Source organism: Vidua chalybeata, assembly GCF_026979565.1.
Source record: "Vidua chalybeata isolate OUT-0048 chromosome 39 unlocalized genomic scaffold, bVidCha1 merged haplotype SUPER_39_unloc_1, whole genome shotgun sequence".
Classification (NCBI taxonomy): Eukaryota; Metazoa; Chordata; class Aves; order Passeriformes; family Viduidae; genus Vidua; species Vidua chalybeata.
In genome coordinates, this window is record NW_026530314.1 from 34,586 (window position 1) to 56,811 (window position 22,226).

Below are 22,226 nucleotides of genomic sequence, written 5' to 3' on the forward strand. Positions count from 1 at the left end.
CCCCGTTCCAGGCTCGCTCTGCTCGGGGCCGCTCTCGGCGCCGCCCGCGCCTCGCTGCTGCGGGAGCTGCGGCGGCTGCGCGGGGAGCGACCCCAAAACCGCCGGAATTCACCCCAAAAACCGCCCCCGGAACCGCCGGACCCGCAACGCTCGGCCCCAAAATCCCCGGGTTTGGCCCCAAAAGCCCCAAAATCCCCGGGTTTGGCCCCAAAATCCCCGGGTTTGGCCCCAAAGCCGCCCCTGGGCGCGCTCCGGCGGCGGCTGTGGAGGGGGCGGGGCCGAGTGGTGAGTGACAGGTGGGGGGGGCGGGGCTTGGGGATTGGTGTTTTTTGGGGTGAATTTGGGCGTTTCTGGGCATTTTGGGATGTTTGGGGGGTTTGGGGTGTGGGATTTTTGGGGGTTTTGGGGGATTTAGGGGTTTGGGTTTGGGGTTTTTGGGGTTGGGGAGTGGTTTTTGGGGTGATTCTGGGTGAGTTTGGGGTGAATTTAGTGTATTTTGGGTTAATTCGTTGTATTTTGGGTTAAACTCGGTGATTTTTGGTGTGTTCTGGGTTAATTTTGGTGATATTTGGGTGTATTTTTTCTTAAGTTTGGTGATTTGGGGTGAATTTTGGGCGAGTTTTTGTGCTTTTGGGGAGCATTTTATGTTAAATCTGGTGCACTTTGGGTGGATTTTGGTGGGTTTTGGGGGTGACTTTGGGTGATTTTTGGGGTGAATTTTGGTGATTTTCGGGCCTTTTCCTCTCCCCAGGTGCAGCTGCAGCAGCGCCTGCGCTTCCTGAGCGCCGCCACCAGGGGGCGCCGTGCGATGCTGCGCCCCCTGCAGGAGGAGGTGGGAACTGCACCCGTTTAAACCAGTACGGACCAGTACAGGCCAGTATAGACCAGTATAGACCAGTACAGGCCAGTATAGACCAGTGTAGACCTCTACAAACCATTATAGACCAGTATAGACCAGTACAGGCCACTATAGATGGATCTAAAGCCGGTTCAGACCAGGATAAACCAGTTCAGACCAGTATAAACCAGTACAGACCAGTATAGACCAGTATAGACCAGTATAGACCAGTGTAGACCTCTACAAACCATTATAGACCAGTATAGACCAGTACAGGCCAGCATAGATGGATATAAAGCCAGTACAGACCAGTGCAAACCGGTTCAGACCAGGATAAACCAGTACAGACCAGTAACCCACTGGGAACCCTCCTGTAACTCCCCAGTCCCTCCCAGTGCTCCCAGTACAGACCAGTCCCCCCCCCAGTCCCTCCCAGTCCCCCATTCCGACCGCTGTGATTGGCCGCAGGTCGTGGGCGTGGCCCGGGCGGGGCCGGGCTCGGCCCCTCCCCCGCTGGAGGGGGAGGGGCGGCGGCGCCGGGAGCTCGTACTGGGAGCACTGGGAGCACTGGGAGAGCCCCGCCCCCCGCCACAGGCCCCGCCCCCTCTGCAGGGATTGGCCCAGGAGCTGCGCGCCGCCCAGGTGGGGGCGGGGCTTCAACGGGGGAGGGGCTTAAAGGGGGGATTAAATGAGGGAGGGGCTTAAAGGGGAGGGGCTTGAGGAGGGAGGAGGTAAAATGGGGGCGGGGCTTGATGGGGAGAGTAAATGGGGCGGGGCTTAAAGGGCTTGTAGAGGGGAGGGGCTTAAGGGGGTGGAGTCTAAAGAGGGGAGGGGCTTAAGTGGGGGGCTTCGAGGGAGGGGGAGGGGCTGGAAGAGGGGGAGGAGTTTGAGGGGTGGGGGAGGAGCTTAAAGGGAGGAGAGAACGGCCTTGGGGTGGGGGAGGGGCTTAACTGGGACCGGAAGGGTGGGGGAGGGTCCTGCCAATTGGGGGCGTGGCTTGCCCCTCTGTGGGCGTGGCCAGACCCCCCCACGCCCCCTTCACCCCCCCCTGTCCAGCAGGGGGCGCTGCTCTCCCGGGCGGCCATCTTGCGGCAGCAGCTCCGCCAGGGGGCGCTGCGCGTGCGCCGGGGGGCGGGGCCCGCCCTGGGGGCGGGGCCAGAGCCGGCCCCGCCCCTCCCCGAGGACCCGGCGGAGCTGCTGCCCCAGCTGCGATTGGTCAGCGACGGCGTCCGGCAGCGAATCAGGGACTGGCCCCGCCTCCAGGAGCTCGTCAGCCAATGGTGAGCGAGGGGGCGGGGCCTCAAGGGGAGGGGCAAAGGGAGGAGCCTGGGGTGGGGGGAGGAGCCTGGGGTGGCGGTGAGGCTCCTCCCACCCAAGCCCCGCCCCCCCCCCCCGCTAACCCCGCCCCTCTCCCCAGGTGGTCCCAGCCGGCTCAGTGGGCCCTGGCCACGCCCCCCGACCGCACCCCCTTCTCCTATTGGCTGCAGCGCTGGAGACGCGCCGCCCACGCGCTGCAGGCCACGCCCACCGAGGAGGAGTGGGAGGCCCCGCCCTCCTGAGGCGCTGCCACGGCTCTGATTGGTCGGGAATAAAAAGGGGCGGGGAAAGGGGCGTGGCCTGAGTCTGTGCTCCATGGGGGGGTCCCCAGGGTGGAGGGGCACCGCCAGGGGGCGCCCCAGCGCTCCCAGTGCCTCCCAGTTCAGTCCCAGTCCATCCCAGTCCATCCCAGTCCATCCCAGTCCATCCCAGTTCCCTCCCAGTCCATCCCAGTCCATCCCAGTTTGTCCCAGTCCATCCCAGTCCCTCCCAGTCCATCCCAGTCCATCCCAGTCCATCCCAGTCCATCCCAGTCCATCCCAGTTTGTCCCAGTCCATCCCAGTCCATCCCAGTTCCCCCCAGTCCATCCCAGTCCATCCCAGTCCATCCCAGTCCCTCCCAGTCCATTCCAGTCCCTCCACACCTCACAGGTTTTTTCCATTTTTCTTTATTTCCCCCCCAAATCCCCGGTCACTGATGGCCACCGGTGGCCACTGGTCACTGCTGGTCACTGGTCACTGGTAGTCACTGGTCACTCATGGTCACTGCTGGTCATTGGTCGCTGGTCACTGGTCACTGCTGGTCACTGCTGGTCACTGCTGGTCACTGGTCACTGGTTGCTGGTCACTGCTGGTCACTCGTGGTCACTGCTGGTCACTTCTGGTCACTGTGGTCACTGCGGTCACTGCTGGTCACTCCTGGTCACTGCGGTCACTGTTGGTCACTGGTCACTGGTTGGTGGGCATTGCTGGTCACTCGTGGTCACTCGTGGTCACTGTGGTCACTGCTGGTCAACTGTGGTCACTGCGGTCACTCCTGGTCCCTCGTGGTCAGCAGTGGTCACTGCGGTCACTGTGGTCACTGTGGTCACTCCTGGTCACTGTGGTCACTCCTGGTCACTCCTGGTCACTGTGGTCACTCGTGGTCCCTCGTGGTCAGCAGTGGTCCCTCGTGGTCAGCAGTGGTCACTGCGGTCACTGTGGTCAGCAGTGGTCACTGTGGTCCCTCGTGGTCACTCGTGGTCCCTCGTGGTCCCTCGTGGTCAGCAGTGGTCACTGCGGTCACTGTGGTCACTCCTGGTCACTGCGGTCACTGTGGTCACTGTGGTCACTCCTGGTCACTGTGGTCACTGTGGTCACTCGTGGTCCCTCGTGGTCACTCGTGGTCACTCCTGGTCCCTCGTGGTCAGCAGTGGTCACTGTGGTCACTCGTGGTCAGCAGTGGTCACTGCGGTCACTGTGGTCACTGTGGTCACTCCTGGTCACTGTGGTCACTCCTGGTCACTCCTGGTCACTGTGGTCACTCCTGGTCCCTCGCGGTCCCTCGCGGCCAGCGCGGGCGCTCAGGCGCCGATGGCGCGGCGGATCCAGGCGCTGGCCCGGCACACGTTGCTGTACACACCTGGCTGGCCCCGCTGGCCACACACGGCCAGGCCCCAGGAGACCACGCCCTGCAGGTACCCCCCGCACACCAGCGGGCCCCCGGAGTCACCCTAGGACAGGTGAGACAGGTGAGAGACAGGTGAGACACCTGGGATACACCTGGCAGGAGTTGACACTGCCTGAGGATACCCCTGCTCACACACCTGTCATACCTGGCACACACCTGGCACACACCTGTCATACATGGCACACACCTGGCACACCTGGCACACACCTGGCACACCTGGCACACACCTGGCAGGAGTCAACGCCGCCCTGGGGCACACCTGGGCACACACCTGTCATACATGGCACACACCTGGCACACACCTGTCATACATGGCACACACCTGGCACACACCTGGCACACCTGGCACACACCTGGCAGGAGTCGACGCCGCCCTGGGGCACACCTGGCACACACCTGTCATACATGGCACACACCTGGCACACCTGGCACCTGTCATACATGGCACACACCTGTCATACATGGCACACACCTGGCACACACCTGTCATACATGTCACACACCTGTCATACATGGCACACACCTGGCACACACCTGGCACACACCTGGCACACACCTGGCACACCTGGCACACCTGGCACACACCTGGCAGGAGTCGACGCCGCCCTGGGGCACACCTGGGCACACACCTGGCACACACCTGTCATACATGGCACACACCTGGCACACACCTGGCACACCTGGCACACACCTGGCAGGAGTCGACGCCGCCCTGGGGCACACCTGCGCAGAACATGTTGGGCGTGACGGCGCTGCCGTAGGCGCGGGCGCACTGCTCCGGCCCGAAGGTCTGCACCTGCGCGCACTGCAGGTCCCGCGGCAGCTTGGCTGCACAGGTGAGACAGGTGGGACAGGTGGGACAGGTGAGAGGGAAAAATCCCCCCAAATCCAAAAAAAATCCCCATTTTTGGGTCAGCGGAACCCAAAATCCCCCCGGTTTGCCCCATTCTGGGACCGTTCCCACCCTTGGTGGAACCCAAAACCTTCCTGGACCTGTCCAGGTGAGCACAGGTGAGCACAGGTGAGAGAGAAACATCCCCTGAAATCTCCCAAAATCCCCATTTTTGGTTGCATGGAGCCCAAAATCCCCCGGATTTGCCCCATTCCGGGACCGTTCCCACCCTTGGTGGGACCCAAAACCTTCCTGGACGCGCCCAGGTGTGCCCAGGTACGCCCAGGTGTGCCCAGGTACCTCCAGGTGACTCGGTGGTGCCCCAGCCGCTGACGCTGCAGCCTGGGGTTCACCTGGGACACACCTGGGGCTCACCTGGGACACACCTGACACCCTTCCCGCCCCCCCCACACCTGTGCCCAGGTGTGCCCAGGTACCTCCAGGTGACTTGGTGGTGCCCCAGCCGCTGACGCTGCAGTTCTGCCCGGCCCGGGGACACCTGGTGGCCACGCGGATTTTCTTGACGCGCGGCCCGAAGCGCACAGGTGCGTCCAGGTGCAGCAGCATGAAGTCGTTGTCGTTGCGCCGGGGGTTGTAGCCGGGGTGCACCAGGAGGCGCGAGACGCGGCGCACCTGGCCCGTACCTGCCCGCAGCGTGTTGGTGCCGATCAGCACCTGCAGCTCCCTGCGGAGGTGGGAGGGACAGGTGAGATGGACAGGTGAGAGGGACAGGTGAGATGGGACAGGTGACACAGGACAGGTGAGATGGGCAGGTGAGAGGGACAGGTGAGATGGGACAGGTGAGATGGACAGGTGACACAGGACAGGTGAGAGGGACAGGTGAGATAGGACAGGTGAGATGGGACAGGTGAGATAGGACAGGTGAGATGGACAGGTGAGAGGGACAGGTGAGATGGGACAGGTAAGATGGGACAGGTGAGATGGGACAGGTGAGATGGGCAGGTGGGAGGGACAGGTGAGATGGGACAGGTGAGATGGGACAGGTGAGATGGCTCCAGCACAGGTGGGGTGGGACATGTGGCACCACCCAGCCAGGCAGGTGCCCCAGGTGTGCCAAGGTGTATCTGAGGTGCCCCCAGGTGTGCCCAGGTGTGCCCAGGTGTATCCCAGGTGTGCCCAGGTGTGCCCAGGTGTATCCCAGGTGTGCCCAGGTGTGCCCAGGTGTATCCCAGGTGTATCCCAGGTGTGCCCAGGTGCCCCAGGTGTGCCCAGGTGCCCCCAGGTGTGTCCCCAGGTGTGCCCAGGTGTGCCCAGGTGTATCCCAGGTGTGCCCAGGTGCCCCAGGTGTGCCCAGGTGTGCGCCCAGGTGTGCCCAGGTGTATCCCAGGTGTGCCCAGGTGTGCCCAGGTGTGCCCAGGTGTGTCCCAGGTGTGCCCAGGTGTGCCCAGGTGCGCTCACCTGGTGGGCTGCCGGCAGTGCGCGGCCGTCAGGACCCAGCGCGCCCCCACGAGGCTCCCCCCGCACAGGATCTGCCCCCGCTTGGTCAGGGCCACCTGGAAGGGCCGCTGGGCCACCGAGCAGGGCCGGCCCCCGATGATCCGCGACTCGTCCTCCTCGGGGACTGGGGAAAACGGGGGGAAACGGGGGGAAAACGGGAAAAACGGGGGGAAACGGTGAGAAAACGGGAAAAACGGGGAGAAAACGGGAAAAACGGGGGGAAACGGTGAGAAAACGGGAAAAACGGGGAGAAAACGGGAAAAACGGGGGGAAACGGTGAGAAAACGGGGGAAAACGGGAAAAATGGGGAGAAAACGGGAAAAACGGGGGGAAACGGGAAAAACGGGGAGAAAACGGGGAAAATGGGGGGAAACGGTGAGAAAACGGGAAAAACGGGGGGAAATGGTGAGAAAACGGGAAAAACGGGGAGAAAACGGGGAAAATGGGGGGAAACGGTGAGAAAACGGGAAAAATGGGAGAAAACGGGGAAATGGGGGAAATGGGAAAATGGGAAAAATGGGAGAAAACGGGAAAAACGGGAAAAACGGGAGAAAACGGGAAAAACGGGGGGAAACGGGGAAAATGGGGAAAATGGGAAAAATGGGAGAAAACGGGAAAAATGGGAGAAAACGGGAAAATGGGAAAAATGGGGGAAAATGGGAGAAAACGGGAAAAATGGGGAAAATGGGAGAAAACAGGAAAAATGGGGAAAATGGGGAAAATGGGGAAAATGGGAAAAGTGGGAGAAAACAGGAAAAATGGGGAAAATGGGAAAAATGGGGAAAATGGGGAAAGAGCCGTGACTCGTCCTCCTCGAGGACTGGGAAAACGGGGAAAACGGTGAGAAATGGGAAAAACGGGGGAAAATGGGGGCAAATGGGAAAAAATGGGGAGAAAACGGGGGGAAATGGGAAAAAACTGTGAGAAATGGGGGGAAATGGGAAAAATGGAGGGAAATGGGGAAAATGGGGAGAAAATGGGGAAAAATGGGGGGAAATGAGAAAAATTGAGAGAAAATAGGAAATGGGGGAAAATGAGGAACTGACCAAAAAATGGGGACATTTTTGGGAATTTTGGGAAAAAAGAAGGAAAATCGGGAGGGGGGGGATGGGGAAAATGGCCCAAAAAAGGGAAAATTTGGAATTTTGGGGCCCTGTGGGGGCAGCCAGGTGTGGTCACGTGACACCTCCGCGGGCGGCTCGACCGGCCAATCAGGTGTGCCGGAAGCTGTGACATCACTGAGAGGCTACTGATCTCACCTGGGTGGGGTCAGGGTCTCACCTGTGCAGGTGTGCCCAGGGTCTCACCTGCCCAGGTGAGCTGGGTGTGCCCAGGGTCTCACCTGCCCAGGTGAGCTGGGCGTGCCCAGGGTCCCTCACCTGCCCAGGTGAGCTGGGTGTGCCCAGGGCCCCTCACCTGCCCAGGTGAGCTGGGTGGGGTCAGGGTCTCACCTGCCCAGGTGAGCTGGGTGTGCCCAGGGTCTCACCTGCCCAGGAGGACTCCGGACATTCCAGCCACGCCCAGGTGGGCCAAGAACGAGGAATGGGGAGCCCAGGTGGGGCCGGGGTCACCTGGGGCCACCTGGGGAAAGGGGCTCCTTGACCACCGGGACCTGGGGACCCCCTGGACCAGTGACCACCCTGGGAGTGACCCCCTGGACCTGTGGCCAGCGGGGCCGCGTGGCCACCTGGAGGTCACGCCCCCTGGGCCGGTGGCCACCCCCCGCGCTGGCCCGGTCCGGGTGGCCCCGGTGCCGCCGGGACTGGTGGGACTGGTTTGGACTGGTGGGGGTGGAGGAACCTCCCCGGCTCCGGAACGCCGGAACTCCTCCCACGGATTTCGGGCGATCCTGGAGGAGCCCTGAGCTCACCTGGGGCCACCTGAGCTCACCTGGGGCCACCTGGTCCTACCTGACCACCTTGACCATGACCACCTTGAGAATGACCAGAGTGACCACCTGGACCCTGAGTGACCACCCTGAGTGGCCACCTGGACCCTGAGTGACCACCCGGACCCTGTGGCCACCTGGGCCACCCTGAGAGTGGCCGGGGAGTTTGGGACCGGAACCCCCGAGCCCCAGAACGGCCGATTTGGGGTCGGAAAACGCCGGGAATTCCCACAGGGACGGAGCCAACGGGATCCTGGGGGGATTCCCAAAAATCCCCAAAATCCCGAACCCAAAACCCCAAATCCCAAAATCCCAAAACCCAAAACACCAAAATCCACCAAAATCCCAAAAACCAAACCCCAAATCCCAAAAATCCCAACCCCAAATCCCAAAATCCGCAAACCCAAAATCCCAACCCCAAATCCCAAAATCCACAAACCCAAAATCCTCAAACCACAAACCCCAAACTCAAACCCACAAATCCCAAACCCCCAAATCCCGAATTTTCCCCGGAGTTTCTCCCAGAAATTTTCCTGGAACTTTTCCCAAAATTTTTCCCGGAATTCCCAACTTTTTCCTGGAGTTTTTCCCGGAATTCCCGAATTTCTCCCGGAATTTTTCCTGGAATTCCCAAATTTGTCCCGGAGTTTCCCCTGGATTTTTCCCGGAATTTCTCCCGGAATTCCTGAATTTTTCCCGGAATTCCCAAATTTCTCCCGGATTTCCTCCCAGAATTCCTGAACTGTTCCCAGAGTTTTCCCCGGAGTTTCCCCCAGAATTTTTCCCGGAATTCCCGAATTTCTCCCGGAGTTTTTTCCCGGAATTTTTCCCGGAATTTTTCCCGAATTTCCCCCAGAATTCCCGGAATTTCTCCCGGATTTTTTCCCGGAATTCCCGGGTTTTTTCCCGAACTTTTCCCGGAATTTCCCGCGGATTTTCCGCACTCACGCTCCTGGGCGGGGCCGGCTCCGTGGGCGGGGCCGAGCGCGAGCAGGGGGAGGAGCAGCAGCAGCGGGGGGCGGGGCCAGGGGAGGCCGCGGGCGCGGGGAGCCATTCCTGGGGGGAGGGGAAATAAACGGGAATTGGGGGTCGGGAATTTGGGGAATCTGGGATGGGGGTCGGGAATTTGGGGAGTTTGGGGGCGTTTGGGGAATTTTTTGGGGGGAAATTTTGGGAATTTTTTTGGAATTTTTGGAAATTTGGGGGAATTTTTTCAGGAATTTTGGGGGAAATTTGGGGAATTTTGGGAGGATTTTGTGAGATTTGGGGGAATTTTGGGGAGGAATTTTGGGGTAATTTTGGGGGGTTTTGGGAATTTTAGTGGGAATTTTTTGGGTTTGAGGAATTTTTTGGGGAGCTTTGGAGGAAATTTGGGTAATTTTGGGGATATTTTTTTGGGAATTTAGGGGGAAATTTGGGGAATTTTTTTTTTGAGATTTTGGGGAAAATTTTGGGGAAATTTTGGGGGGAAATTTGGGAATTTTGGGGGGATTTGGGGAATTTTTTTTTGAAATTTTGGGACTTTTGGGGGGAAATTTTGGGGGAATTTTTGGGATTTTTAGGGAAATTTGGGGGGAAATTATGGGGGATTTTGGGGGAATTTTGCGGAATTTGGGGGGATTTTGGGGAGGATTTTTGTGTTTCTGAATCCAGGTGAGATCCAGGTGCTGGGAGGGGGCGTGGCCGCGATCCAGGTGGGATTTTGGAGGAATTTTGGGGGGAATTTTTGGGAATTTGGATCTCCTCCCGCTGGATTTGGGATTGGGGGATGTTGGGGATTTCGGGAAGGACCAAAAATCCCCAAAATCCCCCAAAATCTCCCAAACCCCCCCAAATCCCCAAAATCCCCCAAAATCCCGGGAATTCTCAGTGGGGAGGGGTCAGGGAATTCCCCCGGGACACACCTGGCTCAGGACTCACCTGGCTCGGGGCTCACCTGGATCAGGACTCACCTGGCTCGGGGCTCACCTGGCTCGGGGCTCACCTGGGTCGGGGGGGGTCTCACCTGGATCAGGGGGGCTCACCTGGATCGGGCTCACCTGGCTGGGGGGGGTCTCACCTGGATCAGGGGGCTCACCTGGGTCGGGGGGGGGGGCTCACCTGGGTCGGGGGGGGGGGGCTCACCTGGGTCGGGGGGGGGCTCACCTGTCTCAGAACTCACCTGGCTCGGACTCACCTGGCTCGGGGGGGGGCTCACCTGGGTCGGGCTCACCTGGATCGGGGGGGCTCACCTGGGTCGGGCTCACCTGGATCAGGGGGGCTCACCTGGCTCGGGGCTCACCTGGATCGGGGGGGGGCTCACCTGGGTCGGGCTCACCTGGATCGGGGGGGCTCACCTGGGTCGGGCTCACCTGGATCAGGGGGGGCTCACCTGGCTCGGGGCTCACCTGGATCGGGCTCACCTGGGTCGGGGGGGGTCTCACCTGGGTCGGGCTCACCTGGGTCGGGGGGGGTCTCACCTGGGTCGGGGGGGGGCTCACCTGGGTCGGGGGGGGGCTCACCTGGGTCGGGGGGGGCTCACCTGTATCGGACTCACCTGGGTCGGGCTCACCTGGATCGGGCTCACCTGGGTCGGGGGGGGGCTCACCTGGATCGGGCTCACCTGGGTCGGGGGGGGCTCACCTGGCTCGGGGGGGGGCTCACCTGTCTCAGAACTCACCTGGCTCGGACTCACCTGGGTCGGGACGGGAAGGGCGGAGCCGGGAGGAGCCGGGCCGGGAATTCTTATAGGGACCGGGCGGGGTGGGGGAGGGGCGGGGTGGGGGAGGGGTGCGGGTGGGTGGGGGAGGGGCGGGGTGGGTGGGGGAGGGGCGGGGTGGGTGGGGGAGGGGCGGGGTGGGTGGGGGAGGGGCGGGGTGGGTGGGGGAGGGGCGGTGACGCGGGAGGCGCCGTGGGAGGAACCCCCGGGAGGAGCCCCCGGACGGGTGGGGGAGGGGAGGGCAAGCGGCCCCTCCCCCACTGCTGAGCCCGCGCCCGGTCCTGAGCCCGGTCCTAAACCTGAGCCCGGTCCTGGTCCTGAGCCCGGTCCTGACCCTGGTCCTAAACCTGATCCCAGTCCTGGTCCCGGTCCTAAACCTGATCCTAACCCTGGTCCTGATCCCGGTCCTGACCCTGGTCCTGACCCTGATCCCGGTCCTAAACCTGATCCCAGTCCTGGTCCCGGTCCTAAACCTGATCCTAACCCTGGTCCCGGTCCCGGTCCTGATCCTGACCCTGATCTTAACCCTGGTCCTAACCCTGGTCCTGATCCCGGTCCTGAGCCCGGTCCTGGTCCCGGTCCCGGTTCTGATCCAGGTCCTAACCCTGATCCTAACCCTGGTCCTGATCCTGATCCTGATCCTGATCCCGGTCCTGGTCCCGGTCCTAACCCTGAGCCTGATCCTGATCCCGGTCCTGATCCTGATCCAGATCCACATCCCAATCCCGATCCCGATCCTGATCCCGGTCCTAACCCTGGTCTTGATCCCGATCCCAATTCCAGTCTCGATCCCAATCACGATCCCATCCCATCCATCCTGTCCCAACCCAGGTGTGACAGGTGACCCCAGGTGTGACCCCTCCAGGTGTGACCCCAGGTGTGACCCCAGGTGTGACCCCAGGTGTGACCCCAGGTGTGACCCCTCCAGGTGTGACCCCAGGTGTGACAGGTGACCCCAGGTGTGACCCCAGGTGTGACCCCAGGTGTGACCCCAGGTGTGACCCCAGGTGTGACCCCAGGTGTGACAGGTGCCCCCCCCAGGGCTGTCCCCTCCCCCCAGGTCCCACCTGGCCTCACCTGTCCCGGCCCTTCCTGGGGCGTGTCCGGGGGGGACAATGAGGGGACACCTGAGGGGACACCTGGGGACAATGAGGGGACACCTGAGGGAACACGGGGACACCTGGGGACACCTGGGGACAATGAGGGGCTCCAGGTGACACGGGGGACAATGAGGGGACACCCGCGGGCACCCAGGTGACACCTGCAGGCACCTGTCGCTGTCACCCGCCGGGGCTGTCGCCACCCCGCGCCGGTGACAGCGACAGCGACAGCGCCACCGCCCGGGGGGCGGGGCCCGACCGGTCCCGCCGGTGTCACCTGCGCCACCTGCGCCACCTGTGCCACCCCCGGGCCGGGAGGGGACGCGCCGCCCCCGCCCCGGCCCGCGCTGACACCGCAGGTGACACAGGTGATGGACAGCGGGGGTGGCACAGCTGGCACAGGTGACAGCGGGGGTGGCACAGGGGGTGGCACAGCTGGGACAGGTGACACAGGTGACAGCGGGGGTGGCACAGGTGGCACAGGGGACACTGGGGGTGGCACAGCTGGGACAGGTGGCACAGATGACAGCAGGGGTGACACCAGGGGTGGGACAGGGGGTGGCACAGCTGGGAGAGGTGACACAGGTGACAGCGGGGGTGGCACAGGGGGTGGCACAGGGGACACTGGGGGTGGCACAGGTGGGACAGGTGGCACAGGTGACAGCGGGGGTGGCACAGGTGGCACAGGTGACACAGGTGACACCGGGGGTGGCGGTGGCAGCTCCGGGACACGGGGGACGCTGCGGGGTGGCACCGGGTGACCTCGGGGGGTGGCACTGGTGGCTCAGGGGACAGAGGTGACACCGGGGGGTGGCACCGGGTGACCTCGGGGGTGGCACAGGGGTGACGGTGGTGGCACTGGGCGTGGCACTGGGCGTGGCACTGGGCGTGGCACTGGGCGTGGCACTGCGGTGGCACAGGGGTGACACCCGGTGGCGGCACAGGGGGTGGCACCGCTGACCCCGGGGTGGCACTGGGGACACTGAGTGACCCCGCGGTGACCCCTGGGGTCAGGAGCTCACGGGGTCGAGCCGAGGTCACCAGAGCAGGGGTCAGGGGTCAAAGGTCAAGGGTCAAACAGGGTCAGGCCATGGAGGGGTCACGGAGGACACGCCCCCCTCGCTGGCCCCGCCTCCATTGACCCCGCCCACACTGACCCCACCCACCGACCCCGCCCCCGCTGACTCCACCCACACTGACCCCACCCTCATTGACCCCGCCCCTGACCCCACCCCTCACTGACCCCGCCCCTCACCGACCCCTCCTTTGCAGCAGGGGGTGTGGCCAATTTTGTGCAGAGGGGGTGTGGCTAGGTTTGTGGGCGTGGCCATGTTTGGGTGTGGCTGAGTTCGGGGTGGGGCCAGGTTTGGGTGTGGCTACATTTGTGGGCGTGGCCAGGTTTGGGTGTGGCTGCATTTGGGGGCGTGGCTGCATCTGGGTGTGGTTTCATTTGTGGGCGTGGCCAGTTTTGGGTGTGGCTGAGTTCGGGGTGGGGCCAGGTTTGGGTGTGGCTGCCTTTGGGGCGTGGCCAGGTTTGGGTGTGGCTGTCTTTGGGGGCGTGGCCAGGATTGGGGGCGTGGGCAGGGCCTCTTTGGGGGCGTGGCCAAGTGTGGGGATTTTTGGGGTTCAATTCCGGGATTTTGGGGCGGGTTTTCTTTATAATTTTTGTCACCCTGAGCACCGGGATTTGGGGTGAAAAACTTTAATTTCCGGGCTGTAACTGGGATTTCGGGGATTTCGGGCTCGCGGCCCCTCGGGGGTTTTGGGGTGAATTTGGCAGTTTTTGGGGCCAATTTGGCCGTTATTGAGGCCGACTCGGCCGTTTTGGGGCGAGTTCGGCCAATTTTGGGGTGGGCTCGGCCATTTTTGGAGTGAATTTGACCGTTGAGGTGGACTCGGCAATTTTGGGGCGAATTTGGCCAGTTTTGGGGTGAACTTGGTCATTTTTGGGGGGAATTAATCCATTTTTGGGGTGAATTTGGCCATTATTGGTTGAACAAGGCCGTTTTTGGGGCAATCTCTGCCGTTTTTGGGGCGAGCTCGGCCGTTTTTGGGGTGAATTCAGCCGTTTTTGGGGTGAATTCAGCCGTTTTTGGGGTGAATCCGGCCGTTTTTGGGGCATGCGCGGCCGTTTTTGGGGCGAGCTCGGCCGTTTTTGGGGTGAATTCAGCCGTTTTTGGGGTGAATCCGGCCGTTTTTGGGGTGAATTCAGCCGTTTTTGGGGTGAATTCAGCCGTTTTTGGGGCGAGCTCGGCCGTTTTTGGGGTGAATCCGGCCGTTTTTGGGGTGAATTCAGCCGTTTTTGGGGTGAATCCGGCCGTTTTTGGGGTGAATTCAGCCGTTTTTGGGGTGAATTCGGCCGTTTTTGGGGTGAATCCGGCCGGTTTTGGGGCAATCTCTGCCGTTTTTGGGGTGAATACGGCCGGTTTCGGGGTGAATTCAGCCGTTTTTGGGGTGAATTCAGCCGTTTTTGGGGTGAATTCAGCCGGTTTCGGGGCGAGCTCGGCCGTTTTAGGGGTGAATTCAGCCGTTTTTGGGGTGAATCCGGCCGTTTTTGGGGCAATCTCTGCCGTTTTTGGGGTGAATCCGGCCGTTTTTGGGGTGAATTCAGCCGTTTTTGGGGTGACTCCGGCCGTTTTTGGGGTGAATCCAGCCGTTTTTGGGGTGAATCCGGCCGTTTTTGGGGCAATCTCAGCCGTTTTTGGGGTGAATTCAGCCGTTTTTGGGGTGAATCCGGCCGTTTTTGGGGTGAATCCGGCCGTTTTTGGGGTGACTCCGGCCGGTTTCGGGGCGAGCTCGGCCAGCCCCGGTCAGTTCCGGGCCATGGTGTCCTGCAGCCAGCGGCCGTAGCGGCAGAGGTTGACGTAGACCCCCGGCTTTTGGGGGTCCCCGCAGACCCCCGGCCCCCACGAGGTGATGCCCTGCAGGCGCCCGTTGCACATCAGGGGCCCCCCGGAGTCGCCCTGGAGGGACAAAATTTGGGGGGGGGTCAGAGCCGGGACCCCGAAATTCCGGAGAAAATCCGCGAAGATCCGGTGAGAATCGGAAGAAATTGGCCCAGAATCGCCCCCGAAAACACCGGAATCGCCCCAAATTCACCTCGGATTGACCCAAATTTGCCTCAAATCAACCCAAATGACCCCAAAATTGCCCCGAGATGTCCCAAAAATGTGCCCGAATCGCCCCAAGTTCACCTCGGATTGACCTAGATTGCCCCAAATGTCCCCAAATCCACCCAAATGACCCCCCCAAAATCACCCAGATGACCCCGAAATTGTCCCAGATTCACTCGAATTTCCCTGAATTACCTCAAAATGCTCCCAAATCACCTCAAATTCACCTCGGATTGCCCCAAATCACCCCGAAGTTGCCCCAAATTGTCCCAAAACGGCCTCAAATTCCCCCCAGATCACCCAGGATCACCCAAATCAGCCCAAAATCTTCCCAAATCCGCCCAAATGATCCCCAAATTGACCCAAACTCACCTCAAATTGAACCAAAATTGCCCCAGGTTTCCCCAAAAGGACCCAGAATTAGCAAATCTCCCCAAATTCAACCCCAAAATTGCCAAAATTACCCCAAAACGACCCCAAATTCCCCACAAAACGCCCCAAATCAACCCAAAATCTCCCCAAAATCACCGGAAGTTGGCCCGAATTCCCCTAAAATCGCCCCAAAATTGCCCCAAATGGCCCCAAATTGGCCCAAAATGGGCCCCAAATCCCCTCAAATTGCCCCAAATTAACCCAAAATTGCCCAAAATGGTCCCAAATTTCCCAAATTCCCCAAACGGCCCCAAACGACCCCAAAATCCTGAATTGCCCCAAACTGGCCCCAAATGATCCCAAAATTGCCCAAATCTCCTCAAATTCCCCCCAAAATCAGCCCAAACTCAGCTGGGATTGAGCCCAAATCTCCTCACCTGTGCCAGCAGGTGTCACCTCACCTGTGCCTCACCTGTCCCATCTCACCTGTCTCACCTGTGCCACACCTGTCCTATCTCACCTGTCTCACCTGTGCCACACCTGTGCCACACCTGTCTCACCTGTGCCACACCTGTCCTATCTCACCTGTCTCACCTGTGCCACACCTGTCCTATCTCACCTGTCTCACCTGTGCCACACCTGTCTCACCTGGCAGGTGTCGCTGCAGCTCCTTGGCTCCGCGGCACAGACGTGTCCCAGCCTCACCTGTCCCACCTGTCCCAGCCTCACCTGTCCCAGTCTCACCTGTCCCAGTCTCACCTGTTCCAGCCTCACCTGTCTCACCTGTCTCACCTGTCTCACCTGTCCCAGTCTCACCTGTCTCACCTGTCTCACCTGTCTCACCTGTCCCAGTCTCACCAGTCTCACCTGTCTCACCTGTCTCACCTGTCCCAGTCTCACCTGTCTCAGTCTCACCTGTCCCACCTGTCCCAGTCTCACCTGTCCCACCTGTCCCAGTCTCACCTGTCCCACCTGTCTCACCTGTCCCAGCCTCACCTGTCCCAGTATCACCAGTCTCACCTGTCTCACCTGTCCCAGTCCCACCTGTCTCACCTGTCCCAGTCCCACCTGTCCCAGTCCCACCTGTCCCAGTCTCACCTGTCCCAGCCTCACCTGTCCCAGTCTCACCTGTCTCACCTGTCCCAGTCTCACCTGTCCCAGTCTCACCTGTCTCACCTGTCCCAGTCTCACCTGTCCCAGTCCCACCTGTCCCAGTCTCACCTGTCTCACCTGTCCCAGTCTCACCTGTCCCACCTGTCCCAGTCCCACCTGTCCCAGTCTCACCTGTCTCACCTGTCTCACCTGTCCCAGTCTCACCTGTCCCAGTCTCACCTGTCTCACCTGTCCGGACTCACCTGGCAGGTGTCGGCGCGGCTCCGCGGCTCCCCGGCACAGACCATGTTGGGGGTGATGGAGTCGGGGTAGATGCGGCGGCAGGTGAGCTCAGGTACGATCGTCACCTGGCTGCAGTGCAGCTCCTGCGGGAACGTCACTGTGGGGACACACCTGGGGTCACCTGGGCACACCTGGGCACACCTGGGGTCACCTGGGCACACCTGGGCACACCTGGGCACACCTGGGGTCACCTGGGGTCACCTGGGCACACCTGGGTACACCTGGGGTCACCTGGGCACACCTGGGGTCACCTGGGCACACCTGGGGTCATACCTGGGGTCACCTGGGCACACCTAGGGTCACACCTGGGGTCACCTGGGGTCACACCTGGGGTCACCTGGGCACACCTGGGCAGGTAACACCTGATCTCTCACCTGTGCCCAGGTAACCCCTTTGTTCCCACCTCACCTGTGCCCAGGTAACTGCCCCATCCCCCCTTTCACCTGTCCCAGGTCCCCCTCACCTGTCCAGGTGTGTCCAGTCTCACCTGTCCCAGGTACGTCTCACCTGTCCCAGGTCCCCCTCACCTGTCCCCAGGTGTGCCCCCACCCCTCACCTGTCCCCAGGTGTGCCCCCACCCCTCACCTGTGCAGGTGTGCCTCACCTTCGGGGCTGGTGGTGGAGCCCCAGCCGGAGATCTGGCAGGTGGTGCCGGGCGCGGCGCAGGTGCGCGCCAGCGGCAGGGGGCTCACCTGGCGGCTCAGGTGCGCGGGCACCTGCAGCCGCAGCAGCATCAGGTCGCCGTCCTTGGAGCTCTCGTTGTAGCCCGGGAAGCGGAAGACGCGCACCGAGCGCCGCTGCTCACCTGGCGCAGGTGAGGCCTCGCCGGGCGGGGCCGGCTCGCCCGCGGGGGCGCGGCCCGGGGGGGCGGGGCCGGCAGCGGCCTCACCTGGGCGCACCTGGCGGTGGGCGGGGCGGCCCAGGCGGACGGTGATGGGGCTGTGGGGAGAGGGGACAGGTGAGGCTGGACAGGTGAGGCTGGACAGGTGAGACAGGTGAGGCTGGACAGGTGAGATTTGACAGGTGAGACTGGACAGGTGAGACAGGTGAGACAGGTGGGACAGGTGAGGCTGGACAGGTGAGACTGGACAGGTGAGACAGGTGGGACAGGTGGGACAGGTGAGGCTGGACAGGTGAGACAGGTGAGGCAGGTAAGGGACCGGTTAGACAGGTGAGGCTGGACAGGTGAGGCTGGACAGGTGAGACAGGTAAGGGACAGGTGAGGAACAGGTGGGAGAGGTGAGCGATGGGGACAGGTGAGCCCCAGGTGAGCCCATTACCTGTCCAATGAGCCCCTCCCCCTGCCCAGGTGTGCCCCCGTTACCTGGCCGTACCCGGGGGCGTGGCGGAGGGGGACGGTCAGGACGTGCCCAGGTGTGCCCAGGTGAGTTCCCATGCCCAGCTGACCCCTCCCCATGCCCAGGTGTGCCCAGGTAACCCCCCAGGTGTGCCCAGGTGTGTCCAGGTAACCCCCCAGGTGTGCCCAGGTGCCCCCAGACGTGCCCAGATCCCCCCAGGTGTGCCCAGGTGTGCCCCAGGTGCCCCCAGATCCCCCCAGGTGGTGCCCAGGTGCCCGTGCCCAGGTGAGTCCCCGTTACCTGTCCGTACCCGGGGGCGTGGCAGTGCGCGGCCGTCAGGACCCACCTGGGCGCCACCAGGGTCCCGCCGCAGACGAAGCGCCGGCCCTGGAACAGCGCGGCCTGCCAGGGCGGGGCACAGGTGTGGCCCTCCAGCACCCACCTGGGCACCCGCGCACCTGTGGGACACAGGTGAGCCAGGGCGGGGCACAGGTGTGGCCCTCCAGCACCCACCTGGGCACCCGCGCACCTGTGGGACACAGGTGAGCCAGGGCGGGGCCAGGGCGGGGCCAGGGCGGGGCACAGGTGAGTTTGGGGTTCCCCAGGTGAATTTCGGGGTTCCCAGGTGAATTTTGGGTCCCCCAGGTGATTTTTGGGGTCACTCAGGTGAATTTCGGGGTTCCCAGGTGAATTTTGGGGTTTTGGGGTTCCCCGGGTGAATTTCGGGGCTCCCCAGGTGAGTTTTGGGGGTTTTGGGTCCCCCAGGTGATTTTTGGGGTCACTCAGGTGAATTTTGGAGTCCCCAGGTGAGTTTCTGGGGTTTTGGGGCTCCCCAGGTGAATTTCGGGGTTCCCCAGGTGAATTTTGGGTCCCCCAGGTGATTTTTTGGGGTCACTCAGGTGAATTTCGGGGTCCCCAGGTGAATTTTGGGGTTTTGGGGTTCCCCGGTTGATTTTTGGGGCTCTCCCGGTGAATTTTGGGGCTCCCCAGGTGATTTTTGGGGCTCCCCAGGTGAATTTTGGGGTTCCCCAGGTGAGTTTTTGGGGTTTCGGGGTCCCCAGGTGGTTCCGGGCTCACCTGTGGCCGCGGGCAGGAGCAGCAGCAGCAGCAGGAGCCGCATCCCGAGGGGTCCTGGGAACGGGAATTGGGGGAAAATCGGGAATTGGGGGAAAATCGGGAATTTGGGGAAAATGGGAATTGGGGAAAATCGGGAATTGGGGGAAAATCGGGAATTTGGGAAAATGGGAATTGGGGAAAATCGGGAATTTGGGAAAAGGGAATTTGGGGAAAACGGGGATTTGGGGAAAAATGGGAATTTGGGAAAATGGGAGTTTGGGGAAAATCAGGAATTTGGGGGGAAAAAATGGGAATGTGGGAAAAGGGAATTTGGGAAAATGGGAGTTTGGGGAAAATCAGGAATTTGGGAGTAAAATGGCAAATTTGGGAATAAAAGTGGGAATTTTGGGAAAATCGACATTTTGAGGGGAAAACTGGGAATTTTGGGGGGAAAAGGGGAAATCTGGGGAGGAAAATTGAATTTTGGGAGGAAGAATGGGAATCTGGGGGGTGGGAAATGGAATTTCCAGGGAAAAATTGGGATAAAAGGGAAAAGAAAGGGAAAAAAAAAGGGGAAAGGGGAATAAAGTGGGAAAAATGGAATTTGGGGGAGAAATTTGGGATAAAAAGGGGAAAAAGGGGAAAATTGAGGGAAAATCGAGGGGAAAAAGGAAAAGGGGAAAGGAAAGGGGAAAATGGGGGAAAAGGAAGGAAAAATGGGGGAAAAAAAAACCAAAAACAAGAAAAGGGAAAAGCGTCGGGAAAAGGGGGGAGGGGAAAAGCGGGAGTGGGGGAGGGGAAAGGGGGAGGGGCGGGAACGGAATTGTGGGAGAAGGGAAAGCCCGGAACCCCCAAATTCCCGACGGGAACCCCGAAATTCCCAAAATTCCACCAGGAACCCCCAAATTCCCGACGGGAACCCCGAAATTCCTCCCGGAAACCCCGGAATTCCCAGAATTCCACCCGGAAACCCCAAAATTCCCGACGGGAACCCCGAAATTCCACCCGGAGCCCCCAAATTCCCAGAATTCCACCCGGAAACCCCAAAATTCCACACGGAAATCCCCAAAATTCCTCCCGGAAACCCCAAAATTCCACCCGGAAACCCCAAATTCCCGACGGAAATCCCCAAAATTCCTCCCGGAAACCCCAAAATTCCACCCGGAAACCCCAAAATTCCACCCGGAAACCCCAAAATTCCACCCGCAAACCCCAAATTCCCAATGGGAACCCCAAAATTCCACCCGGAAACCCCAAAGTTCCCAAAATTCCACCCGGAAACCCCAAAGTTCCCAAAATTCCACCCGGAAACCCCAAATTCCCAATGGGAACTCCAAAATTCCTCCTGGAAACCCCAAAATTCCCAATGAGAACCCCAAAATTCACTTGGAAATCCCCAAAATTCCACCCGGAAACCCCAAATTCCCGATGGAAACCCCAAAATTCCTCCCGGAACCCCCAAAATTCCCAATGAGAACCCCAAAATTCCACCCGGAAACCCCGAAATTCCCCATATGAATCCCAAAATTCACTTGGAAATCCCCCAAATCCCCCTGGAAAACCCAAAAATTCCTTTGGGAACCCCAAAATCTCCTCTGGATTCCCCCCAAATCCCCCCGCAAACCCCAAAATTCCCTCGGAAAATCCCAAAATCCCCTCTGAGCCCCTTAAAATTTCCGGGATCTTCCTGGAAATCCAAAAATCTCCCCGGGAAATCCCAAAATTCCCCCGGAAAAACCCCAAAATCCCTTTGGAAAACCCAAACATTCCCTCGGAAAACCCCAAAATTCCCTGGAAAATCCCAAAATCCCCTGGAAAACCCAAAAATTCCTTCGGGAAACCCCCAAAACCCTTTGGAAAACCCCAAAATTCGCCCTGGGCCCTTAAAATTCCCAGGATCTTCCTGGAAAACCCCAAAAGTCCTTCGGGAACCCCGAAATTCCCTCGGAAAACCCCAAAAATCCCCTGGAAAACCCCGAATTCCCCCCGGATCTCCCGAAATTCCCTCGGAAAAACCCGAGGTCCCCCCTGGAAAACCCCAAATTCCCTTGGGAAAAAACACCAAAATTCCCAATGGGAACCCCAAAATTCATTCGGGAACTCCCGAAATTCTCCCGGAAAATCCCAAAATCCCCGCGGAAAAAAAAAAAAAAAACAAACCAGAAATTCACTGGAAAATCCCCAAAAAATTCTCCGGAAAAATCCCCAAATTCTTTTGGGAAGCCCAAAGTTCCCTCGGGATCCCCCGAAATTCCCCGGGAAAACCCAAAAATTCCCGCGGGGAAAGCCCCAAATCCCCTCGGAGCCCCCGGAATTCCCGATGGGGGAACTGAATCCCCACCTGTGCGATCCCGATCCCGATCCCGATCCCCGGGACGAGGAGGAGGAGGAGGAGGAGGAGGAGGAGGAGGAAGCGCCTCTCTAATCCCAAAATTCCCTTCCGGGAGCGGAGCGGGAATTCCCGGGACCGGCCCGGAAAAGTGGCAGAGAGCCCGAAAATCCCAAAAATGGGGGGGGAATCCCCCCAAAATCCCGAAAATTGGGGGGAAATCCCGCCAAAAAATCCCAAAAAAACGGGAGGGAATCCCAAAAATCGGGGGAAATCCCAAAGAATTCCCCAAAAAGGGGAAAAAAATCCCAAAAATGGGGGGGAAATCCCAAAAATGGGGGAGAAATCCCAATAATGGGAGGGAATCCCAAAAATGGGGGGGGAAATCCCAAAAATGGGGGGAAATCCCAAAAATGGGGGGGAATCCCCCAAAAATGGGGGGAAATCCCAAAAATGGTGGGGAAATCCCAAAAATGGGGGGGAATCCCCCAAAAATCCCGAAAATTGGGGGGAAATCCCCCAAAAAATCCCAAAAAAATGGGAGGGAATCCCAAAAATGGGGGGAAATCCCAAAGAATTCCCCAAAAAGGGGAAAAAAATCCCAAAATGGGGGAGAAATCAAAAAAATGGGGGGGGAAATCCCAAAAATGGGGGGGGGGGGAAATCCCAAAAATGGGGGGGAAATCCCAAAAATGGGGGGAAAAAATCCCAAAAATGGGGGGGGGAAAATCCCAAAAATGGGGGGGAATCCCTCAAAAATCCCCCAAAATTGGGGGGAAATAAAAAAAATCCCAAAAAATTGG

General features: G+C 60.2%; 2 protein-coding genes and 1 long non-coding RNA gene across 3 annotated transcripts in view; 1 reads left to right on the forward strand and 2 right to left on the reverse strand.

Annotated features, from left to right (window-relative positions):
* The window catches only part of HAUS5 (HAUS augmin like complex subunit 5), a 7,687-nt gene extending 5,238 nt beyond the window's left edge, over nucleotides 1-2,449 (forward strand). The window contains exons 13-17 of the mRNA XM_053933313.1: nucleotides 12-285; nucleotides 752-832; nucleotides 1,307-1,480; nucleotides 1,898-2,118; nucleotides 2,256-2,449. Of these exons, the coding sequence (XP_053789288.1) occupies nucleotides 12-285; nucleotides 752-832; nucleotides 1,307-1,480; nucleotides 1,898-2,118; nucleotides 2,256-2,397 (892 nt within the window). The 3' untranslated portion in view covers nucleotides 2,398-2,449. The remainder of the gene's footprint in view (nucleotides 1-11; nucleotides 286-751; nucleotides 833-1,306; nucleotides 1,481-1,897; nucleotides 2,119-2,255) is intronic.
* Nucleotides 2,450-3,631: 1,182 nt separating this feature from the next.
* LOC128782826 (transmembrane protease serine 9-like) lies at nucleotides 3,632-18,491 on the reverse strand (the record flags this gene model as incomplete). The annotated part of the gene is made up of 15 exons (XM_053933314.1): nucleotides 3,632-3,867; nucleotides 4,516-4,652; nucleotides 5,154-5,401; nucleotides 6,136-6,298; nucleotides 9,011-9,275; nucleotides 10,087-10,139; nucleotides 10,224-10,274; nucleotides 10,365-10,542; nucleotides 10,599-10,736; nucleotides 12,138-12,253; nucleotides 12,678-12,766; nucleotides 14,672-14,823; nucleotides 16,701-16,837; nucleotides 17,345-17,679; nucleotides 18,349-18,491. Coding segments are annotated over 15 exons (2,355 nt in total), but the record flags the coding sequence as incomplete, so codon positions are not given.
* A 22-nt stretch (nucleotides 18,492-18,513) lies between these two features.
* LOC128782824 (uncharacterized) lies at nucleotides 18,514-21,469 on the reverse strand. Its single transcript, XR_008428895.1, has 3 exons — nucleotides 21,436-21,469; nucleotides 19,116-19,169; nucleotides 18,514-18,567 (listed from the first exon to the last, which is right to left on the reverse strand). It is a non-coding gene; the product is annotated as an uncharacterized LOC128782824 (long non-coding RNA).
* Nucleotides 21,470-22,226: the final 757 nt, after the last annotated feature.